General features: G+C 27.7%; 2 protein-coding genes and 1 pseudogene across 4 annotated transcripts in view; all 3 read right to left on the reverse strand.

Moving 5' to 3' along the window:
- Positions 1-2,053, reverse strand: part of LOC101500402 (pentatricopeptide repeat-containing protein At1g76280) — an 8,636-nt gene extending 6,583 nt beyond the window's left edge. For 2 of the 3 annotated variants that reach the window (XM_073364130.1, XM_073364128.1), the window contains exons 1-6: positions 1,871-2,053; positions 1,584-1,729; positions 1,452-1,497; positions 1,007-1,191; positions 471-578; positions 1-155 (exon numbers count right to left, since the gene is read on the reverse strand). In XM_073364130.1, the coding sequence (XP_073220231.1) occupies positions 1-155; positions 471-578; positions 1,007-1,191; positions 1,452-1,497; positions 1,584-1,664 (575 nt within the window). In that variant the 5' untranslated portion in view covers positions 1,665-1,729; positions 1,871-2,053. The remainder of the gene's footprint in view (positions 156-470; positions 579-1,006; positions 1,192-1,451; positions 1,498-1,583; positions 1,730-1,870) is intronic. The other variant, XM_073364129.1, reaches the window with a different exon arrangement.
- Positions 2,054-6,084: 4,031 nt separating this feature from the next.
- On the reverse strand, positions 6,085-7,093 carry LOC101500071 (kunitz-type trypsin inhibitor-like 2 protein; annotated as a pseudogene).
- A 10,916-nt stretch (positions 7,094-18,009) lies between these two features.
- On the reverse strand, positions 18,010-19,479 carry LOC101500920 (putative clathrin assembly protein At1g33340). The gene has a single exon (XM_012719203.3). The coding sequence runs from the start codon at positions 19,461-19,463 to the stop codon at positions 18,186-18,188; it is 1,278 nt and encodes a 425-aa protein (XP_012574657.2). The 5' UTR covers positions 19,464-19,479; the 3' UTR covers positions 18,010-18,185.
- Between the last annotated feature and the right edge of the window lie 5,296 nt (positions 19,480-24,775).

Below are 24,775 nucleotides of genomic sequence, written 5' to 3' on the forward strand. Positions count from 1 at the left end.
CTCTTTCCTATCATCTTCTTTTCCATTAAGTCCAAACATTTTCTTGCTTGAATTAAATTCTGGATTTTTGTGCAGGATCTTAAAATACTATTGTACAGTGGGAGAACTGGATAGAAACGCTGACTTTCTCCAAGAAAATCGATGATACTAAACGCCTGAACAAAGTAAAACAGGAAGACGAGAATAAAGTAAAAATCTTGTACCTAAGGTAAAGGTGAATCACTAATTACGCCTCATAAACATCAGTCTGCATGAAATTCAATTCTACCCTAAAAATATCAATATGCAACTGTGTTTTCAGAAAAATCTTAGTTTTTTTTCTTGAAAGTATAGTTTCCCTGAAAATGTAATGGACCTACCCAATGTAAACATTCCCTCAGCCCTTCCCCCTCTTCTTTAAGAAAGCTAAAGGAAAGGAAGGTAAAAGAAATATATACTCAACTACACTATTTCTGAAACTAGTAGTTTACCTCTTCGGTGTAAGCCCCTTTACAAAGGGCCTGCATCATAAGAGATGAGCATATGTTATTTATGCTAATGTCTTTCGACTCCATTAATCTCCAAATCTCCATAACAAACTGCAGCAATTCAAAAGGAGAATGAATAAATTTCAAATGTAAAATAAGATCCGCCATAACTTATGATCAGAGAATTTCAAGGACAACATGTATGCTCATGCAGAAAAGAAGAAAAAAAAACTTGAAATAACATCTTATGCTTCCTACTCACAAAGAAAAGAACATACAGTTGCTATTTGGTAAATGTAACTGAGAAGAGTTCAGTAGATATGATTTGTCGTTATGTAGATCTACTCAGGTTATATACAGTTTATGATCATAGTTGAGCTAGTAGTTAATACATGGATGAGAATCAAGCAACAAAATTCACACAGAGGACAAAATTGAAGATATGTCAAGGATTTAATTGAAGTACAGCTAGAATCATAAATCTGTGGTTGAAACAAAATTAACTTTTAGTTAGCATCTAATTTAATATAGCAGCATACCAGTGGATCAGGAGATTGAGCGCAGTAGTTAAAAATATGAACAAAATCATGGGCAGATAATGAGTGGCTTCTGTGACCAAAATCCAGAAGTAAGTCTAAAGCCTTTTTCCTGTCACCGGAGCGAAGTGCCCCGACAATTTGCAGTTCCGTAGTCGATCCTGCCACAGGTTCAATAAATTCAGGACCTAAATATTAGGAAAATAAAAGATTAATAGATATACAAATTCCCATAATAGCAGCTAGCAACATTATAAGTCAATTATTGAGAAGAGTATCATGTAAATACTTCCTTCAAAATGAAATACAAACAAAAATTGCATCCGTAAAAGTTCATGTAACCGGTTAAAAATTACCACTACATACGTCAACTTTTCAGATACTGTTTTTGCTTATATTTCATTCCAGATACTCATTTTGCTTATATTTCATACGAGAGTATTATTACCTGTTGTTGTGGTGGTGAAATTTGGAGAGAATTTGATTTGAGATTTCTACAATGAAACTCCGTTAGGAAACAGAAGAAAATGAAAATACAGGAAATTAAGTAATAGATAGATAGATAGATAGATAGATATACATATTGTTGATGATGCCATTTTGATTTACAAGTTGAAATTGAGCGCAGAGCAACACTTGCTCTGATTCGATTCATATGCATACTTTTATTTTGATCAACGGAATCTCAAGACTTTGAAATTTGGGATAAAAATTTCTGGATTATGACTGTTAACACAAAACAAAACATCAGATAACAATGTGAATAATTTCATCTATTCATTTATTAATTTTAACAAAATTGAAAACAAAAAATACAAAAATATAAAATTATCTACAACAAACGGAGAGAGAGAAAAAAATAATTACCTATTTAGTTCCTATGATTCTCCATCGCGGTGGTTCGAATTTGTGTTGTAACGTATTGAAGTGATGATTTTGAGATAGAGAAAGAAAAGGTTGGGTTAGAGGGACGAAAGAGAGTGAAGTGATGATTTTGAGATAGAGAAGACGAAGGTTGGGTTAGAGCGAAGGTTGTTCGTCATTTAAAAAATAAAATAAATGTTAATTCAATTTTATAACTAATTTATATAATTGGATTTAATTTTATAAAATCAGTTAAAAATTAATTAAATTAATAATCAGTTTTATAATTCATATTCGAGATTTTTTATAAAAAGATCAAATTTTTGTTTTTGAAAATTTTTTCTCAAAAGAAATTGAGATTCTTTTCTATCAAAACTCGTTTAAAAAACAAATCTTTTTTTTTTTTGTTTGAAAATTTTAAACTAAAAAATAAATAAATAATTGTAGGAAACAATTAAAAAAAAAGTGTGTTCATGATATATATATCCAAAATATATGAATTGCTTAAAAATTATAGTCTAAATATCTGAATTTTTATAATTGATTTATGGATACATATGTGGTTTAGTTTGGTTGAAATTATTTTGTACAACCATATTTCTAATAGTATGATCTTGTTCATAAAAAACTATTTAATTTGCTTTTTTTACTAAAACATAATTAATTTATTTAAATTGATAGAAGACATCCATAACAACATAAATTAAGCATCATTAAAATTAAAAAATAATAAATTTTAAAAACAAATCAACTTTTGTCTTAAACTTTTATATATATATTTGATGAAATTTGGATTAATTATTAAAAATTGTACCGTCCACCTCCCACCTCACATCCCCAATAAAAATATTGTTTTGTCCCTATTGTTAATTATAAAAATCTCCAAAAAAAATTACCTTCTCTTTTTTTCACTCATTTCATTCAAAATTATCAATTGTCCGAATCGTATTTTCACGAAATTTCGAACTAGTAGATGTGACACCGACAATTTCAAGTAATTGTAATTGATATCTATTTGTTTTGCACGTGCTATCATGTATCAAAACAAAGTAAAACGTGTTTAACAACTTTATACAACCAGGATGCGTCTAAAATATATCTCTAAGGACATCTGAATTCTCCCGTCTTTTTGTCCAATGCACATAATTTTCTTTTTGTATTAACTTCAGCATATGCTGCATTTCTGTGTACGAACATCTCAACGACGATCGATAAGTACTCATTTCTTTATATATTTGATTGAGAATTGTGAGATTATCTTTATTTCTCTCTTTCAAAACATTCAAAATAAATCTTGGTGCAAGCTTATACTTTGTCATGTCATTGACAAATTTTCTCTCTTCTTCATTTAAACGCCCCAAATATGAATCTCTCTTATTCATTTAAACGCCCCAAATATGAATTATCAGTTAAAATATATAGTGTGTTCCACAACAAACGTTGATTTTCCATCATTCACATATGAGTTTAAACGGACAGTTTTCCTATTGTTGATTTTGATTTATAACCTCCACCTCTTTGACATCCCAAAATTAATTTGTCTTATCTTACTCTCTTTGTGGTAGTTTTACAGTAACAATTAAAATTTCATTTTACCTTCCTATATTGTTTGTCCATTCAAATCATGTTTATAAAGAGGGAAATACCTACAAAATATGTTTCAAATAAAACATCAATATATATCTGTAATAAAAATTTCATAGATGATGAATTTTTTTGTAGAATCTATAACCATTCTTGAAGCAGGAACCTCAACTCTACTCATACCTGATTTCAAAAAGTATACTAAATTTAATTAATAATAATATTATAAATTCATTTTTTTAAATACAAATTTTAATTATTATTAAAATAATTACATTTCAAAAATTTCATCTAAATTGAAACTTTCGAATTTTTTAAAATTTTCGAAATTGTATTATTTCGAAAATTTCAAAATTTTGAAAATTTTGATGTTTTCTAGAAATTTGTATTTCGAAAGTTTTGAACTTATAGAAACCTTCAAAAATCTGAGAAATTGTTTTCGAATATTTCAAATTAATCAAAAAATTTGAAAGTTTTGATAAATTATAGAAAAATACATTTTGAAAGTTTCACATTGCTCAAAAGTTTTGAAACTTTCAAAAAATCATGGAAAATCACGTTTAGAAATATTTATATTTATCAAAAGTTTCGAAATGTAAAAAAAAAACTCACTTTTTATATTTCAAAATTTTGAAAATTTTCGAATGAAAAGATAGATTTTTTAATTTTCAAAAAAAGAAGTGAATAAAAGAATGATAATTTTTTTGAGTGTTTTATATATAATTAAAAAAAACAAAATAATATTTTCATTAGAGATAGAAGGTGGAATGTGCTGGTGGAGGTGTAAAATAGAATTCTCTTAATTAATAATGAGAATATGATATACTAAATTAAATAAAGCCGTACAAGGGGATTTGTGATAGAGTGGCTTATGATTTGTGTGGTTGTGATGGTCTAGGTTTTAAAACACTGAATTATTAGTTAATTGTTTTTATTGAATCTCTCCTGCATTGTAAGTTCCATTTCTTTTGAGTAATTCTAATTGTTTGTTTTGTATTATTTTATATATGATTGTTTTAGTCAATTGTTTTCTTTTATTAAATTTTATTATTATATGAGTATTATTACTAATTAATAATTTTAATTAGGTATTTTAAAATATTAAAATATTTTTAAAATAAATGTTAGTGTAATTTAGAAATATATAAGTGTGTAGTCATACACATTTATAATGGTGATTATTTATTTGGTATAAGACTTCTATAATATATATATTTGGTGAAAACCATTGGGAAAAAAAAAAAAAAAAAGAGAGAGAAATGAATTAGTTAAATGAGCGCCCATAAGTGAGTAAAACGAAGGATAATGAATTGGGTCAGCTGCTTGGTCTGGCCTAGTTCCAAGACTCAATATGATTTTTTTAAAGAAAATATTAGTTAAAACGATAATTATCTAATTTAAAAAATTATTAATAAAATATACTTAAATGTGTTATTAAAAAATATACATTTAAATAAAGCTTTTAAAATTTTGAAGGTTATAAGATATTAATTTAGACCAACAACAAAACTCGAGTTTAATTGATATTCAATGTCATGTAAGTTTGAACATCCGTCGATTTTGAGTGGATTTGTGTATAAATTTATCAATTCAACCAAAAGAGATTGTGGTATATCCTGATCCAATTTCAAACAATTGTCATTGGTTTGAGTAAGTTGCAGGTAAAACAGTATAGCGGACAGACAGGTGGGTTAGATCAGACTATCGACCCTTGATTAAGTCATTTTTTATAAAAAAAATTTTGCCGATTTATATTTATTTTTTGAAGTAAAAAAAATTTGTCATACAATTTTTGGTAAGTCTTTTTCAAAATGTCTCATAATACAAGCCGCCAAACTATGTGTTATTGAGTAATTTGAGTTTTCGTAAAAAAAATATAAAGAAAAGGTACCAAGTAATTGAAATTATATCTTATATACCTAGGTTCTACCCCTTGATCGAACAAGTTCGATTATCCATTGGCTAGATTTGCAATATTCATAATTGACTATAATAACCCACGTAGAATCGTCTTTCATCACCCGTTTATACCCTACATGTGAAAACTCACATATTTTACTATAAAAAATTGCAAAAATGTCAGATTTAATCGAGTAAATTCAACTTGCTCACCCTTATCCTTAGTGTCGTGTAAAAGAAAATTACATACGAAATGGATACTTGTGAGAAAATAATATATTAAAGTGGTATACAAAATTAGTGGAGTGAATAAACTAAAACAATAAAAATGAAATGAGTTGAGTTGAGTCTAGCTTATTTATCTAGATAATCCATAATGGTTGGCCTGGTCTTTAAAAATTGACAACTCAATTACAAATAAATCAATCTTAATCTAACTCATTTATGTGTCAGAATCGTCAGCAAACCGTATAGAACTAGTCCATTTAACAACTCTATTTAACTTTTACAATTACAATATTCTTTATTATTAATAAGTTTAATGTATCAAACAAGAAAAAACATCACAAAAATTATGCTAAAAAGAAAACATTTACAACTATTAATATTCAACCTCTTTTAATTCAACACCGAAAAACTTAGAGATTTTATTCAAATTAGCTAGTAAATATTTTGTGCAAGATTATACAAATTAAAAAACATGATAAAAAATAAAGATGTGAAATTTTGACACATGTCATTATAATAAGATTTTTATTAAGATAGATAGAATCATGGAGTTTTATTCAAACAAGTTAAAATGACACATAGAATTTATTTGTTGTATGAAGTAATTCCACACGTTTACGTCGAGATCGAACAATCTAAATTTTAAAGTAAATTTTGATGTTTTTAACAAAACGAAAAGTATCAAACTTAAAATCTATACTATCTGATTTCGATCCAATGTTGACTACTAATGTCCTAATTGCTTAAATGTATGGTTTGGCGACCGTATCAAATCCAAATCTTTACATTTTCGTCTCATATCTTTATGATAGAACTTTTTATTAAGATCTATCGACTATATCGAACTTTCAGTGGCATCAACGTCAACAAATACAACTTCAAAAGGATCATCTTGGGTAAGAATCAAACGTCTTCCATTTTCATCATCAAACCTACCAATATCATGACAAACACCTTGTGGAGCAGTGAACCTAGGACAAAACACAAGTTTATATCCAATACCATGTTTTTGAATATTAAACAAACCATCTAAAATATCATGATGTTCTTCAACACCACCAATACCGATCCAAGACCTTGGAAAATCATCATCATCAACAACGATCCATTTGGATGATTCAACACACTCGGGTTTCTCTTCGAACATAATATTTAATTGTGTTGTGTTTGTGAATATTATACCGGGACTTATTCCTGGAATTTCGAATTGTACTGGTAAACCATTGAAAACTTCAGTTCAGAATAATCTTGAAGTACAATAAGTGGACATGTTGAATTATTTTTTTCACCAAGTTTTAATCCACCACCTGCTGCTCCAAAGATAGATGGTTTAATATAGAATCTTCCACTTGGAAAAATTGGGTTTCCATTTGTGTCTTTTACTTGTTCAACATCTTGTGTTGAGGCTAATTGAAAAATAAAGAGGATGAGAGAAAGGGTAAATAATACATGCTTCATGGTTTTTCAAGGATGTTGCTATGTTGATTTTTTCTAATGGTTTTGTAATTGTGCTTCAAATCACTATTATATATTTATAGAGTTGTAGCTTGGACCTTGGGAGATTCATTTGCATACGAAATCAAGGAAATTGTACTATATACTCCACAATTATACCTCTATTTCCACAAATCTTTTAAATATTGGATTTAATATTTTACTATAAAAATATAAAAAATATTTTATTTTTTATAAAATTTTTCAACTTTTTTCAAAATACAAATCCGTTCTAAAAAACTTGAAGTTGAATTTTCTAAAACATACTATGAATTGAGAAATCAGACATATAATATAAAATTGATTCAAATATTTAAATTAAGTAGATATATTTTATTCAAATTTTATAATATATTAATTAATTTTCTTTGTATTAACCTCTAGTAGTACATGATGTAAAGTCTAAAAAGAGTCGTACAGGATGTATTGCCGTGTTAGTTTTTGTTTCATATATATATATATATATATGAAAGCAAAATGGTTTGTTTACTTTTTTTTTTAAACTACTAAAAAAAAAATTATATTCATTCATTTAAATTAAATGAGCATATCAATCGTCAACAATACAATTATAAATTCAATAAAATTAAAAAAGATGAGTTATCTATAAACAGATTCATAACATTTACGTTAATAAAATAAAACGAAAAAAATATCTATATATTTGATAAAATACATGTTTTTGAATCTATAATATTGACGACGTTAAAATTATTGATTGAATATTTTTGTATTTGATCTAAGTTAATTTATCAATTTGAATAAAATAAACACCACAGTAAGACGAAAAAATCAAACAATGTTGCACTAAGATGACGAACAAAACAATATTGCACTAAGATGAAGAAATAACGAAAAACACGAACAAAAGATATAAGCGTGAAATCACTTTATTTAGATAAATTGGTAGATGAAAATTTAGATAAATTGGTAGAGGAAAAATGATGGAGAAGAATGATTTCCACCAAAAAATAAACCATATATGAATGAAAAGAAAGCAATGTAAGAGAAGAGATGTTATGCGGCTAGGTTAAAAAATAAAAGAGTTTGTTGTAATTTTGTTGACTTTACGTGGTTATAATCATTTAGTTACAAATATGATTTTTGAATTGACCACTAGGTTTTGATAAAGAAAAAACAACCATTTTGATTGAGTAATAAATCTATGTAATTATACACTAAAAAAGTATTATTTTGATAAATAAATAAAAAAAATAATCATATCTTAATTTAAAACGAATATTTTGATGAAACAATACAACATATGATTTATCATTGATTAATGTTTAAATTCATTTAAAACTCTAACGATCATCAACAATACTCATTAAAAATAAAAGTTAACAATCTTTTTCAGTTTTATACTATAGAGATTCTGATTGTCATTGATTAACTGAATTTAGTTTTGATAGATACATTCTACCTTCAGTCTTTTTTATAGCAAACAGTTGAGTTAACAAAAGTTAATATATTTGATTTATATTATAGACATAATACATCAATTTTTATTTACCTAATTATCTCTTATAAAAAGAACAAAATAAAATTATTTTATTGAATAAAAATCAATTAAGTCATTCTCTCGATCTTAAAAATAAACATGACTATAAACTTCTGTTGTCATAAAATAATATCTACCATTATATTAGAATATTTAAGTGTTATTAAATATTAGTCCACTTTAAGAATTTGTCTTTAATTAAAATATATAGATATGAAGGTGCATGTACAAGGTAGTATCAGATAAGGTAGAAGAAAATGAACATGATCACCATTTTAGCTGCCAAAAGTCCAAATAGGACCAATTGACCAAATCCTTGGATATATTTTTTTCTTTAAGGATTTAATTAAGAAGCAGAGCTATAAAGTGATTGGATAGTTTCAAAGAGTTGGAGTTATAAAAGGTCACAAATTCAACTTATCTTTTTAATAAAATTAATAATTAATCATTAATATTGATATTGATATTTAAAAAAAATAGAATTAAATAAGTTCAATCTCTATAAATATATTATAATTTTTTTTGTCTTTCTAAAATTTTCTTTAAATAATGGTCTCTCAAATATTTTTTTTTTGTTAAATTTAGTTTTTTCTTTTAAGTCAACTCATGTATATCCTTATAATTTTTTAGTGAGTTTTTATTGTAATTTTTAAAATATTGTAAAATTATTTCTTACAAAAGTTTATAATTTTTAAATAAGAGGTTAACTAAACATGAACTTTTATAATTTTAGGTTTAAAATTTTATATTTAATTTATCTTTTGTTAAAAAATCTAAATTCATTTAAGAGAGACTTTTATAATGTTCTAAACAGATTTATAAAAAAGTTATTCAAAATTTAAATTGTACAAATGTGTTGACTTAATATGAAAGACTTGAGTAAAAATATTTGTAGAACGTTGTTTGAATTTTTTTAAGTGATTAAAAATAAATTATAATATATTTATAAAGATAAAAAAGTTATTTAATTGTGTTTAATATTTGCAAGGCTATCTGGCAGGCTTAAAATAATGTTGTTTGTTATGTCGATTGTTTTTTCATATAATAAATCGAGGGAATGGTATATTTTAATCAATTCCTAAAAACAATGTGGCACTCAATTTAATATTTTAGAAAAACGGAATATATGAATAATTTCTCAAAATTATTAATTTGAAACACGTTAGGTATCATTTAAAAAAAAATCTAAATCACGTGAGATATTTTTCAACATAGTTAGATATCAAAAATTGTTAACCGTAGTATTTTGAGTGATATGAAAACTAGTTTGGTCTTAAATTAAATGGTGAATATGTATTTTTGTTGATTCTTGTTCCAACTTCAAGTATGCAACATCACATCTCTGAGGTATTGTTTGTTTTTTTTTCTGAGGTATTGTCCGCTTTTGGTTTGTTGTGAGTTATCACAGTTTTTTTTTTAAAGTGTCTCTAGTTTATAAACAATATGTTAAGGGGCTAAAGAGTCTCAGTTGTGTGATAGAAACTCACGTGGGCCCTTACGAGTTTTTCCTTATTGAAAAAGCACCTAGGTGGTTTGAGAAGCGTAAGAGTAGTTTACAAATTATCTATAGTCTCGATTATTAAGCGATGTAGGACTTTTTGGTGTAACCAGAACAATTCTAATTCTCATTCTCTTACAAATGTCATTTGAATCAAAAAGAGTTCATGAAAAATCATGTTTTAGCATTTATAAACTTTGTTGCATATTCATATCATATTGGCACACTTTGAATTACATGACAACCCTTTCTTAAATGTTTTTAACATTGTAAATGGACTTATAAGCTTATGAATCGACTCAAAGATATCAATAACTCAATTTTTGATGTTCATATTTGTGAATCGATTCACATAACATGTGAATCGACTTACCACAAAATATGAGGTTTTATTAATCAACTTACACTTCTGCGAATCAATTCACAATCCTAAAGACTACAAAATTGGTTTTCCAAACATGTGTGAAACGAATCACAATACATGCAAACAAGTTATTTGACAATTTTGAGGCAATTATGACAGTTAAAAAGTTGTTATTTCGCTTGGGAAACTTTTTCTTATGTCAATCTTCTTCATGCTTCATTTATAAACAATCCAAAAAAAAAAAATTGAACAGTGAGAATACTTTCACTCGTTCCACAAATTTCATTTTTTCAATATCATAACATAAATTGAAAGCTCTTTCTTGTTCAAATCTTGCTTGCAATCGAATTTTGGTGTGAGAAACAACATCAAAGGAATATTGTTTATTGAGGGGTCTATTTCAGATGTGGATCATAAAGGGATACATATGAATATGTGGATCATCAAAGGGATACATATGAATATTGCGTTGAAGTACTAAATATGATATATCTTCAAGGTTCTAGAGATGTGTCTTTAGGGGTATGTTTGATTTACTGGAAAATGAGGGACATGATAGAACAATTCATGTTGTACCATGTTTGATGTAAAATCTAGTTGTGGGACTGAACAACTTGGGGTACAATGGTCTGGACAAAAGTTTTAATTCCTCTCACCCGCTCAACCACTGGAAGACTTTTTGTCCTCTTGACAAATTATTTAAAATACCAAAATACTTTTTTATTTTCTACTAAAAGATATTTTTTTTCTCCTTTATCTTTTATCTCTCTCTTATTTCGCTAAGTAATTTTCTTTTTCCCTAAACTTTTTAAACTCTAAAGTTTCATTTTTTGTTAATTTTGTTTGAATTGGTGTTTGGTTGCAAGTTTTATGTTGTGTTGTAATTGATAAATAGATTGCGGTCTTAAAAAAATTTATTTTTGAATCTATATTGATTTCAATTGTTGGTTGAAAATTATATTTGACGTTGTTCTCTGTATCTTAGATTTTATTTATATTGTAAATTTTAATTTCTATGTGTTTCTTGTTAACAATGAAAAGAGGAAGAAAGAGGAAGAAGAGAAAACAACCACTCTAGGGTTTCATATCATATAATAAACCAAAACTGAAGTTAATAGGGTTACAATGAGTATATATAGAGGAAAATAGAAAATATCTAAAATACCCTTACTACTAATATATAATAATATTGTCTAACCCTTACTACTAATATATAATAATATTATCTAATATCTCCCCTCAAACTCACGATGCATTAACATGGAGCATCGAGAGTTTGTCAACTAAAAAACGGAAACGTTTAATGGAATGCATCTTTGTGAACAAATCAGCAATCTGTAAAGAAGAAGGGACAAATGGTAGAGTAATAGTTCCATGCTGAAGATGATGACGAGTAAAATGACAATCAATCTCAATGTGTTTGGTGCGTTCATGAAAGACCGAGTTGTGAGCAATTTGAATAGCACTCTTGTTATCACAGTGCATCAGAGTTGGCTCAGCAAGAGAGATACCCATATCAGACAAAAGCCAACGCAACCAAATTATTTCAGCGGTAGTGGATGCCATAGCACGATATTCAGCTTCTGTAGAAGAGCGAGAGACAATGTCTTGTTTCTTACTCTTCCAAGAAATAAGAGAGTCTCCAAGAAAGATACAAAACCCTGTGGTGGATTTACGATCAGTGGTATCACCAGCCCAATCAGCATCAGAATAAGCTCGTAACTCCAATGAGGATGACGATGGAAAGAGAAGACTTTGAAATTGAGTTCCTCGAAGATAACGAAGAATCCGAAGAACTGCTGCCCAATGTACTGTAGTGGGGGAGACAACAAACTGACTAACAACATGAACAGCATAAGCAATGTCAGGTCTGGTAATCGTAAGATACACTAAGCTGCCAACCAAAGTACGATACAAAGTGGAATCTGGTAAAGGAACACCATCCGAGGGAGCATATTTTACATTCAACTCAAGAGGAGTATCTGCTGCTCTAGTATCAGAAAGACGAGCCTGATCAAGAATGTTGGCAATGTACTTGGATTGAGAAAGAAGGTAGCCTCTAGGAGAGTAGGCAACTTCAATCCCCAAGAAATAGCGAAGAGTTCCCAAGTCCTTCATCTCAAACTGTTTGGCTAACTGCAATTTCAACTCATTAATTCCACTAACATCATCACCTGTAATAATCATATCATCAACATATAGAGAAAGTATAATGCGACCATGAGTGGTGGACCTTATAAACAATGCAGAATCATGTTCACTAGAGCGAAAACCAAGAGAAGTGATCACAGTAGAGAATTTCTCAAACCAAGCTCGAGGAGCTTGTTTAAGACCATATAGAGCCTTTTTTAACTTACATACTTCCCCTGGATCATGAGAAACTCCTTGTGGAGGGACCATATAGACTTCTTCATGAAGCTCACCATTTAAAAAGGCATTTTTGACATCCATTTGGGAAATATGCCATTGACGAATAGATGCAACTGCAATAAGAGTACGAATAGTGGTCATCTTGGCTACAGGAGCAAAAGTTTCTTCATAATCCATACCATATTGTTGAGAGAAACCCTTAGCAACAAGACGTGCTTTGTAGCGCTCAACTGACCCATCAGACTTAGTTTTGATCTTGTATACCCAACGAGACCCAATAGCACGTTTTCCAGGAGGAAGAGGTACTAATTCCCAAGTGTTGGTTTTGTGCAATGCAGATAGTTCTTCTGCCATAGCCTGCTGCCAAAGAGGATCAAGAACAGCCTCTTTATAGGAAGAGGGCTCAGACAAACTGTGAATAGAGGTTAAGAAAGAAGCAAACGAAGCTGAGTAAGTTGAATAGACAAAATCAGGTAACTGAGTAGACTTACGTTGACGAGAAGGGTAACGAGGAGGATCAACAATCGCAGGAGGTGGTTGGACAGCCGGGGGGACAAGAGGGATGTCATCATGTGGAGTAGTAGTATTTGTCCTGCAATTCTCAATAGTACAATCACTAGAAGCGCTATCATTAGGACCAAACGGATCAATATGGGTTAGTTCAGAACTCTTAGTAATCTGCGAATCAGAGGAAACAGAGTAAAAAGGAATGTGCTCAAGAAAAACAACATTACGAGATACATAAAGTTTTCTTGCATGAGGATCATAACAACGATAACCCTTTTGACCATCCCCATAACCAAGAAAAACACACATGGCTGAACGAGAAGACAACTTACTGCGCTCTACTTGAGGGCGAAGAACAAAACAAGTAGAACCAAAAACTTTCAAAGAATAGTAATCAGGGGTAGAAGCATATAATTTTTCAAAGGGAGACAAACCTGATATGATAGAGGATGGAATTCTATTAATAGCATGAACAGCAGTAAGAACTGCTTCTCCCCAAAACTCACTAGGAACTGAAGCGGACAACAAAAGGGAACGAGCAGTCTCTATAATGTGACGATGTTTCCTTTCAGCAACTCCATTTTGTTGAGGAGTATCAGTACAAGATGTTTGGTGGCGAGTGCCATCATAAGCAAGTAATTCAGAAAATTTATTAGAGGTATATTCACCACCTAAATCACAACGAAAACACTTTATAACAGAATTATGTTGAGTTTTGACCATTGCACGAAATATATGATAAATGTCAAAAAATTCAGACCGATTTTTCATAAGATAAACCCAACAATAACGAGTGTAATCATCAATAAACGAAACATAATATCTAGATCCACCTTTGGTGAGCACCGGTGATGGACCCCAAACATCAGAGTGAACTAAATCAAAAGGCGCATATGAAACGGAAACACTTTTACTAAACGGTAAAGCTGGAAATTTAGCAAGTTTACAACCACAACAATCTGAGATATCACAGGGTTTTAACTTTCCTAAGGCTCCAGTAGAAGCCAAATATTTTAATCTAGAAGCAGAAACATGTCCAAGGCGAGAATGCCATAAATAAAAACTAGAAGATAATGAATTCAAGCGAAAACTAGATAATAAGTCAGCAGTAGTTGTTGAGGCTGCAATATCTGGGAGTCGTAGTTCATCCAAAACGTAAAGTCCCCCCTGTCTATGGCCTGTCCCAATCAGCCTCCCAGAATGTGGATCCTGCACACAACAAGAAGTGGAAGAAAACGTAACCGAATAACCGAAATCACATATTTGACTAACAGAAGCAAGACTCAAAGTAAGATTAGGAATATAATAAACATTAGAAAGAGACAAGTTAGGTGTGGAGACAGAACCAATGCCTGCTAGTGGCATAGGAGTGCCATCAGCAGTCATAACTGACACAGACGAGTGGCAAGAAGTCTTTGAAGTTGTTCTGCAATATCAGATATTTGGGAAGCACTCTCAGATGAGTATACAGAACCAGAACTAGAGTCAATGGTAGGAGGAGCAGAAGCAACAACATTGGACGATGGCCCCCTAAAATTCTTCTTATGTGTTCTCCCCAATTTCGGACAACGTGCTTTCCAATGACCTTTTTCTTTGCAGAATGCACATTCATCATTACCAAGCCCAACTCTCCCTTGAGATGTTTTTTTTTGAACAGGAGCAACAAAAACAGATGGAGGAGCTGAGAGAATTTCCTTATTTAACATACCAGAATGAGTCTTAAGTCTGATTTCTTCTGCCAACAATTCACTAACTACTGATTCAACATTAGGAAGGGGGGAACGATGCAAAATACCCCCACGAAGGCCCTCAAAATCATCACGAAGAGCCATTAGAAACCAAACCAGACGTTGCTCCTCTCTTTGATCAATGTATGCTTTGACAGCTTTCAACTCAGGTGATTCCATAAGAGCCAATTGATCCCACAGATTAGTCATTGCCGAATAGAATTCCTGAATGGTCATACTGCTCTGCTTAAGGGCTCTAATATCACTTTCTAACTGATAACGTTTTGCAAAGTTAGACTGAACATACAAACGTTTCAAGTGATCCCAAATCTCTTTAGCAGTATCATATTTTGCTAGTTGTACTCCTATAGACAACTCAACAGAATTATTAATCCAAGTAATAATTTTTGAATTACTAACATTCCATGTTTTCAGATCTTTTGCATATTGAGTTTCATCCTTTTTATCTGTAGGCTTAACAGAAGTTCCATCAACAAAACCCCACATATCTTTTCCAATCAAAAAATTTTTCATCACATAACTCCAATAAGAGTAATTTTGTCCATTGAGGTGAACACTAACAGCTTGAAGAGAATCATCCTTAACACCAGCCATAACAAATAATGACAGAAAAATACGACAAACACAATCACTGAGAGAAAATAAATTAAGGACAACCTGGTGCTGTGCGAGCACGATTTCTCCTTCTCCAGACGTCGTTTCGTCGATCCGACCGTTGAAGACGAAGACCTATATGTTGTGAACCTGCTGTCCAAAAATCAGCCCGATCCAACGGTTAACGAATGCGCAATCGATGTTTTTCTGAGACTGATTTAACAAAATCGGGAATAGGGTTACTCTTCTCTTTTCTCTTTTGGTGGTTGTCTTTCCTATCAAAATAGTCTCTCTCTTCTCTACGGTAGATCCCAAAATCAACCAAAGCTCTTTGATACCATGTTAACAATGAAAAGAGGAAGAAAGAGGAAGAAGAGAAAACAACCACTCTAGGGTTTCATATCATATAATAAACCAAAACTGAAGTTAATAGGGTTACAATGAGTATATATAGAGGAAAATAGAAAATATCTAAAATACCCTTACTACTAATATATAATAATATTGTCTAACCCTTACTACTAATATATAATAATATTATCTAATATTTCTATTAATAGTGATTTCGTTAAGTGTTTTAGAGATCTTCATTAATTTGATTGAAGTAGGTGATTTTAAAATATTCAATCAAATTATGTTTCCTTGTGTGAATTAGCCATTATATTTCGTGTTTATTGATTCCAATATTATCAATCTTTGAATACAAATTTCAATACACATTTTTGTAAGAGAGTCAAACACGTTTACTAAGTATTTTATGTCGTGTGACAACTATTTCTAGAGTTTATTGCATAGGTTATTTCTTGAGTAATAAATTGTAGTTTAATATATTTCTTTTCAAGACTGTGTGATAAACACATAGTTCGTATAAAATAATGTTTTAAACTACTTTGACAAAAAAAAAATAGTTCAAATCACATGAAATAAATATCTAAAAGGGTTGGAGAGAGTAGAGTAGGAGCATCTAGCAATTTATTCTAGTTCAATATCAACTTGATAGTTAATGTAAATCATTTATTCACTCGAATAATTTTTTCACTATTCAAACAATGAATACAATCTAGTTCAATATCAACATGATAGCTAATTACAGCTAATACCAATAATAATAGCAATAAATGAGAAAAATGTTATAAATAGGACACCTCGAATGATATATGGTGATTTATTAGGAAGACTTTGATTTTATTCAAAACTTTAAGACAATAGGTCTATGGGTTCTCCCACCTTATATACTAATCAACCTTCACTTTTCTATCAAATGTGAGACTTCTAACCCTTGTGGTTTCTCTTAGTTGTCACTCACCATATATCACACAACTTGTTAACAAAGACTCAACCTTGCTTTTGTTGAGGGACTTGCCTTCACTCGACAAATATATAGTTATTGAAACAAATTTTTTAGCTTCTTAATTTGTTTTAGAAAACTCAGGACAAGTTGTTCTTGAAACAATCAGAAAGCTTGTTTAAATTTCTAAAGCTTGTTTAAACTTCTAAGTGTGTTTACAATATGAGCACTTTAAAATGAGTTTCAAAAATACTAATATTTATTTACAATTGTTTATATTGAAACTTCAAGTTTGCGTGACTATTTATAGCTTGTCTAAAGCAATAGTATTGTTACTCAGAGTGTCATAACATTTCTTTGATTGTGTCTTCTTTCAAGATTTCAAGTAGTAGAAATGAAATTTGTACTAACTATTATGACATTGATGTGCGACCTTTAACACTTTTTTTTTTAGATTTAAATATTCTTGTAATTTTGATCGATTAACACATGTCTTGATTGATTGATGAAAAAATTGAAATATTTTTTATATTTCTTTTAATAATTGAAATATAAAAATATAATAACAAAATTTTAAAATAATATATTTTGTTTTTAAGCAAAAATTAACATACGAAAAAATTACAATAAGATATATAATTCCTGTTAGGTTCACACCTCAAAGACCTACAATTGTTTATATTGAAACTTCAAGTTTGCGTGACTATTTATAGCTTGTCTAAAGCAATAGTATTGTTACTCAGAGTGTCATAACATTTCTTTGATTGTGTCTTCTTTCAAGATTTCAAGTAGTAGAAATGAAATTTGTACTAACTATTATGACATTGATGTGCGACCTTTAACACTTTTTTTTTTTAGATTTAAATATTCTTGTAATTTTGATCGATTAACACATGTCTTGATTGATTGATGAAAAAATTGAAATATTTTTTATATTTCTTTTAATAATTGAAATATAAAAATATAATAACAAAATTTTAAAATAATATATTTTGTTTTTAAGCAAAAATTAACATACGAAAAAATTACAATAAGATATATAATTCCTGTTAGGTTCACACCTCAAAGACCAAAATCACCTATTCTATATTTGTATTTTCTTCTAAATACTAGTTCCTATGTTTATCACAAAGACATTTATACATAGATTACAAAAGCTATAGTATAGCACCATATACTCTTCCATATTTAAGATCTTGTAAAACAGAGAAAGTGATTAATATAATTATTTAATCTACCACAACTATATTGAAGAACTCATCAAAACTCCAACCTTTTGTTGTGTTGGAAGGATTTGTGATTCTTTAGGAACTAATTCATCTTCAAAAACAACCCACACCTTGCTTATTTTAGTCTCTAGTGTCCATGAAAAAAGTGTTGGTGTTGTTGAAAAATTTACATAAATTTTTTCTTCATCTTTTTTCCTTTCTTTTGCTCTTACTTCCAAATCTACCTCTTTTGAAGCTTCAACTTTATTTTGTTCACAACCAAATTGATCCAATGCCATTATATGATTCATACTAATAATTTGAACAAAAGGGTACTCCAAATTCTTGTTTTCAACCACTTTTTTGCAAGTTTGATAAAGATCATGAAGCTTTTGTGTTTGAATACAACTTTTCTTGAGTATTTCACAAGCTAAGCCTCTAGCTGATGATTCTAAATCAAAAAACATGTTGACAAGAGCTTCAATGCCTTCACAAAATGTCATGTAAACTTGAAAACTTTCTCTCAAAGTATTGCTCATAGCAACATGAGCAAGACTATGATTATTTGACCTTAAAATATCATATGGTGAACATTCCAAAACTTTATCAATAAGAATTTGACACTTAGGCAATATTCTAAATGCCATATCAAAAGATTTTTCATCATATCTTCTAAATTCTAACCCTTTAGACATAATTGGTTCAAGTTTGCCAGCTTGATTGATGAGCCAACTCATCCTTTCTTCAAGATAAGATGCATAATTGTGTAGGAAACAAATTAAAGGGTTAGAAAAATTATTTGTGACACAATACCTTATGCTAATTTGTAAATGGCCAGAAACATATGCTTTGCATAATTCTTGTTCAAATGATCTATTTCCACCTCTAAGAAGTCTATGAATCAAAACAAGAGTCTTGAGAGCAACAAGATTATCTTTTGTTTTGCATAGGCGGCGCGAAATTCTTTCGGCGAGAAAAGGGATTGACCCTTTTGAGTTTGATACATGGAAAAGAATTTCATGCATGTATTTGTCATCAATGGTTCCATTTCCATGACTAGTGGCATGAAGAATTGCAATTTCTATGTTGGAAAAGCCATCATGTTGTTGATGGTACATCATGGCTTTGCCTATTGAAGCTTGATCTTTCATTGTGCCAATAGCTAAACGAAATTTGTTTTGTATATCCATAACCATTATTCTTCTTCTTATTATGAAGAAAAATAAAAAGGAGAAGAAGTTCAAAAATGCACCAAGACTAATTAATGGAACAATTTGATGTGTAGAATTCAGAAGTTGTAGAAATATGCACATATAAAGGTGAGTGGGGAGAAAAAGTGAGACCTTAATTAAAAATTTTGAAGTATAGTACAAAGTAACAAGAGAATCAAATCTTTCATATTTAAATAGAGTTTTTCTATATTTTACTATATTATGTCCACACAACTATAAAGACTTATCCCTTAAAAAATAGTGTATTTAAGGGTTGTCTCTTATAAATATTAAATAGTTAATTCTTATACACATGAGTAACAATAAACCTTCATCACATACTTTTACAATATAAAAAAATCTTTTGCAGTTATTTGTTTTTAAACATTTAATAACGCTATAAAATAGGTTCTGTTAAATTAAAAATATTTGACATCATTTTGTAAAGCGCTATAATAATATATTTATATTATAATTTTAAATTATAATTGCGATTACACTACATAAATAGTTTATAGATTTATAATATCATTTATAATTGCAATTACATTTACAATATCATTAAAAATGTCTTTAAAATTGTTATATTGTAACTACAAATAAGCTGTGGACCCCAATTTAGAGAATATTCACACCACACTAGGTTGATATTTTAAATAGAGAATTGTAATATGGACAAGAACATTCATCATGTAAATTAGTTTATAGATTGTGATTTTATTATGTGACTAAAAGGCAAAATAATACACGTGCAAAGTCAACGGGTATAATCAAAAAGCCTATATATCATTTTCTTTGTTCCTTTTGAAGTGACTGCAATGAAAGATTAGTGGCAAATGTCAAATTACTTTCCTAATCGTTTTTGTTTTTATTTTTATTTTTTTATCTCAAACGGATATTATCTTCGCTCGAACTAGATAAGACTACAAACATAAATAAATAAATAAATAAATATCTTAAACAATTTAATAGTGATATTTTCATAGCTAAATTTAAATATAAGACTTCTCGTTAAATTGGAAAAGACTCTTACCATTTCATCTTATTGTCTTGGATTTGTTAATAGTTGTTTCCATAACTAAATAATTATATATATAAAAAAAAAAAAAAAATTAATGATGATTGTTTTGTATATGAATTACAGCTTAAAAGTTAGATTCTGTATACCAAAGATGCTTACTCTTCCTAAATTAACACAGCACAACTTTAAGACTTGAAATCGATTAAAATTGTTAATTAGTAAGAGGTAAGATACTACTTTTCTATTAATTAATACAGTCAAAAATTAATCAATTATATTTCATTGTATATTATTTAATATTGTAAAAATTAATTAGGTCTAAAAAGACTAATTTTATTGTTAATTTTTAAGGACAAAATTTAGGTACGTTTTCTTAGAATACTGTTTGAATAAAATATGTGAAAATTTTATAAAAAAATTAAAATTCTAAACAATTTAAATATTTTAATTGAATTCCTTGTATTTATAAACTAGAAAAAAAAACTCGTGCGAGTCACATGCTCTCGCTCAGTGCATTGTTAGTATTCTATAAGCATCTATTCATATTTTAAATTAAAAATAATCTCATTTTATGTAATAATGATAAATAATTATTCTATATTTTTTAGTATTTATTATTGATAAACATTTGTCTCGTATTTTGTATGTAACAGAGATATTTGTCTCATTATTTTTTAATATTTGTCATTATCAAATATTTTTCTCATACTTTTTTAATGTATCAATAGAAAGTATCTATCCCATGATTTTTTTATATATACACTTAAAAATATTTGTTTAGTGTTTTTTTTATATCACTTATAAATGTTTATCCCTTACTTTTTTATAAATATTTGTCTCTATATATCTGGAATTAATATTTATTTTGTGATTTTTAATATTTGCCAATGTTTTTTTTATGCATCAATTATAAAAATATATTCCGTGTTATTTTATTATTTATCTTTTTTTTTATATATTAGTGATAAATATTTTTGTCCCATAATTTTTTATATTTATTTAATTGAAAAATATGTCTTGTATTATTTTATGCAATACTTATAATTATTTAGCACATATTTTTTTAATATTTATCAATGACAAATATTTAGTGTAACCTATTTTTAAAAAATATATTCTTTGTAGTTTTTTAAAAAAGAAATAGTAACTTTTCAATTTTTAACTTCTAAAAACTACTCATTTTTTAAATTCTTAATTTATAAGAACTGCTCTCTTTTTTCAACAAAAAAACAAAAACCCACTCCTTTTTTTTGTCAAAAAAAAAAAAACACATTATGAATAAAATTCTCAATTTTATCCTTTTATATTCTTGCAATAATTAAAAATGAGTGGGATAGTATTGATAGTGATTTTTGTTGTTTGGATTGAACAATTATTAATTTAAAGTTGGGTTATTTGTTATAATTTTCAAAAGTTTTCAAACAAAAATAAAACAAATTAAATTTGGACCAAAACTGAAATGTTCAAAAAGTTGAAGGACAATTTTGAAAAACTTTAGGGATCAATTTGCAAAATTTGAAGATTTTAAGGAGACCAATTTGAAAAAATTAAAAATTTTAGGGAATGTACAAATTTTGGAACATATATAAACAAATTTGTAAATTTTAAAATATTATAACCATCATTTTGTGAATCATAAATTCTAAGTTAAAACGTGAATTTAAAAAAAAAATAGGTGGTATTTTAAATTTTTTAAATTAAATTTTTACAAAATATCTCATAAAATCATTTCATTTAAAAAATTCTTCAAATTTATATTAAAACAACATAATTTATATAGAATAATATTTAAATTACCTTAAAATATTATATTCTCCCGTAAAAATCTTTCATTCAAATTCATTTGTAGGTGTTGTGTTATTCTTAACTTAAAAATATACGTAATAATCACCCATATTTTATGATTCATACTTTCATGAAAGGATACATCTTAAATATCTTAGTTAGTTAAGTTTGTTAATTAGTTATAAATTTAGAGTAGTTAGCTAGTTACAAATTCACACTAGTTGATTGTTTATTTAATTGGTTATATAAGTTTTTATAATTTTTGATTTAATCAACTCTCTCTATTATTAATATTATTTAATTTATTTTTCTCAATTTATCTCTTATCAATAATTTAAATTAAAAATTATAATAATAAATATATTTTATGTTAAAATTAGCACAAAAAATATCTAAAAAAATACATCTAAGTTTTATCTTAATATAAACATATTATTATATATTGTAAAAAGTTGAATAAATCGTGAAATTGAATTCAAACTGAATTAAATTACATGCTATTTTAATATTTAAATCAGATGAATTTTTATGTAAGAATTAATTCAAAACAAACATAGCAAAGTTGACGGCAATGTGAATATGTACTAGTATGAATTGAAGAGATTGGAGTGAAATAGTTGAAATCATGTACCAACTATTTGAAGCAATGATCCATTGGAGTGGGCATATGCTTGCATATTTAAGAGTATATCCTTTTTATTCAATTCGTGACAAGATATAAAGGAATTTGTTTTTGTTTCTATTTTATGCTAAGTACATCAATATTGATTTATTGAAAAGTTCACTTGTTGCATTCTTGGATTTTTTTATTTTTTATTTACGTAAATATTATTGGATTTGTTTCTCCCTTTATTCCTTGTTGTATACAGTTTTTACCTTTTAAAGGATATTTATTTTCCTTAGGTAGCTATACCATTTTTTGTCTCTAATCAACTTATTTCCTAGAAGTTAAGTGTGACTAGGCGAAAAATAATAAAAGAAATAAAATAGTAATTGCATTAAATTATCTTTAATAATTAATGTATTTTCATTATTATAAATATAAAGTAAAATATAATACTTTAAAAATAATGAACATATTACATCAAAATAAAACAAAAAAATTAATAATAATAATAATAATAAACATAAAGCATTAATTAAAGAATATAATTGAAAATAATAATAATTAATAATACATTAAAAATTAAAAATAATATTTGTTATGAGATAATTTTATTTTGCTAAAATAACATTTATCGTAAATCAGAATCAGAGAAAATAACAAGAGCATTTACGATGAAAAACTCTCATTTAAATACTTAAATAAGTCTCATGTGTACACATAATTTATTTTATAAATTTTTAATGTTAGTATTTAATATTCAATCAAAGTAATTAATTAAATAGATTTCGCAAAAAATATTTATATCTTTCGCATTTCAGTTATATTCATTTATATTTATAAAAAAAAAACTTATTTATTTTAATATTAAAAATATGTGACCCACCTATAAAAAAATAAAAATAAAAATAAAAATAAAAAGACACTCTAATTGGTATCTCCAATGGATGGCCTATGAGGTTTATTAAAAGTCCTCATTGCACATGTACTAATTTTTACCCTCCTTTCTATGTAAAAAAATTCATTTTTCTAAACAAAAATTAATGTAGCAAAATTTTAAAGATAAGCACTAAGTAACTAACATCAGTAAAAAAAACTACGCTTATAGCTAATCAAATCAAGTTTCATTTATTAAACATTGAATTGATTGCTTTCGAAATCATAATAACAAGCATGGAATAATAAAGTTGGGTTTAGAAAGCTTTCAAGTCTTGGGGGCTTAGGGTGGGACTATATAAATTAATTAACGTTTTCTCTTCTCTCTAAATATATAATTAAATATACCATTCATCTATGTAAATATATGATTTTTTATTTTTAGTTTCTGTTAGATTTTTTATTTTATTTTATTTATTTTTTAAAATATTTTTTATTTTATTTTTAGTCTTTGTTCTTTTATTTTATTCCATGCAAAATTGGTCTTTGCAATTTTATATATCACTAATATTTGAGAAATTAAAATCAAATATTATATATAATGCAGGTACTTATTCCAATAAAAATCAATTTTACATATACTAAATTAAAAGAGTAAGGACCATAAACAAATAAAAAAAATATTTACAAGGACCACAATTGAACAAAAAAAATATTACAGGGACTAAAAAAAACTCACATAATTACATGAATCAATTAAATATTTAAGTATTTATTTTCTTCTTTTTTGATTAAATAAGTGAGTTCTACATAGATTTATTTTTTTCGTACTTTTTGATGAGTTTATCGTCTAAATGCGGCACTGTTTGATATTATGTCTTGGTGTGATATTCTTGGTTCATATTGTCAAATCAACCTCGACTTATTATAAATTCAATTAATAATATTGACGTCATCAACATTGTAGATCTTTTTTTAAATATTTCAGACACTTCAATTTTATTATATTTATAGATATTTTAATTTTACTATTTTATATTATTAATCTAGATGTCATGAGCAAATTTATTCTTTTTATTTTAATTCCTTTAAATTTGTGTGATTTTCTATGTGCTCTTTCAATTTGTA

Source organism: Cicer arietinum, chromosome 8 (assembly GCF_000331145.2).
Source record: "Cicer arietinum cultivar CDC Frontier isolate Library 1 chromosome 8, Cicar.CDCFrontier_v2.0, whole genome shotgun sequence".
NCBI classification, from domain to species: Eukaryota; Viridiplantae; Streptophyta; class Magnoliopsida; order Fabales; family Fabaceae; genus Cicer; species Cicer arietinum.

What these genes read in the sequence shown, in the direction of transcription:
- LOC101500920 (XM_012719203.3), bottom strand. Translation starts at nt 19,463, where the DNA reads ATGTGCATATTTCTACAACTTCTGAATTCTACACATCAAATTGTTCCA.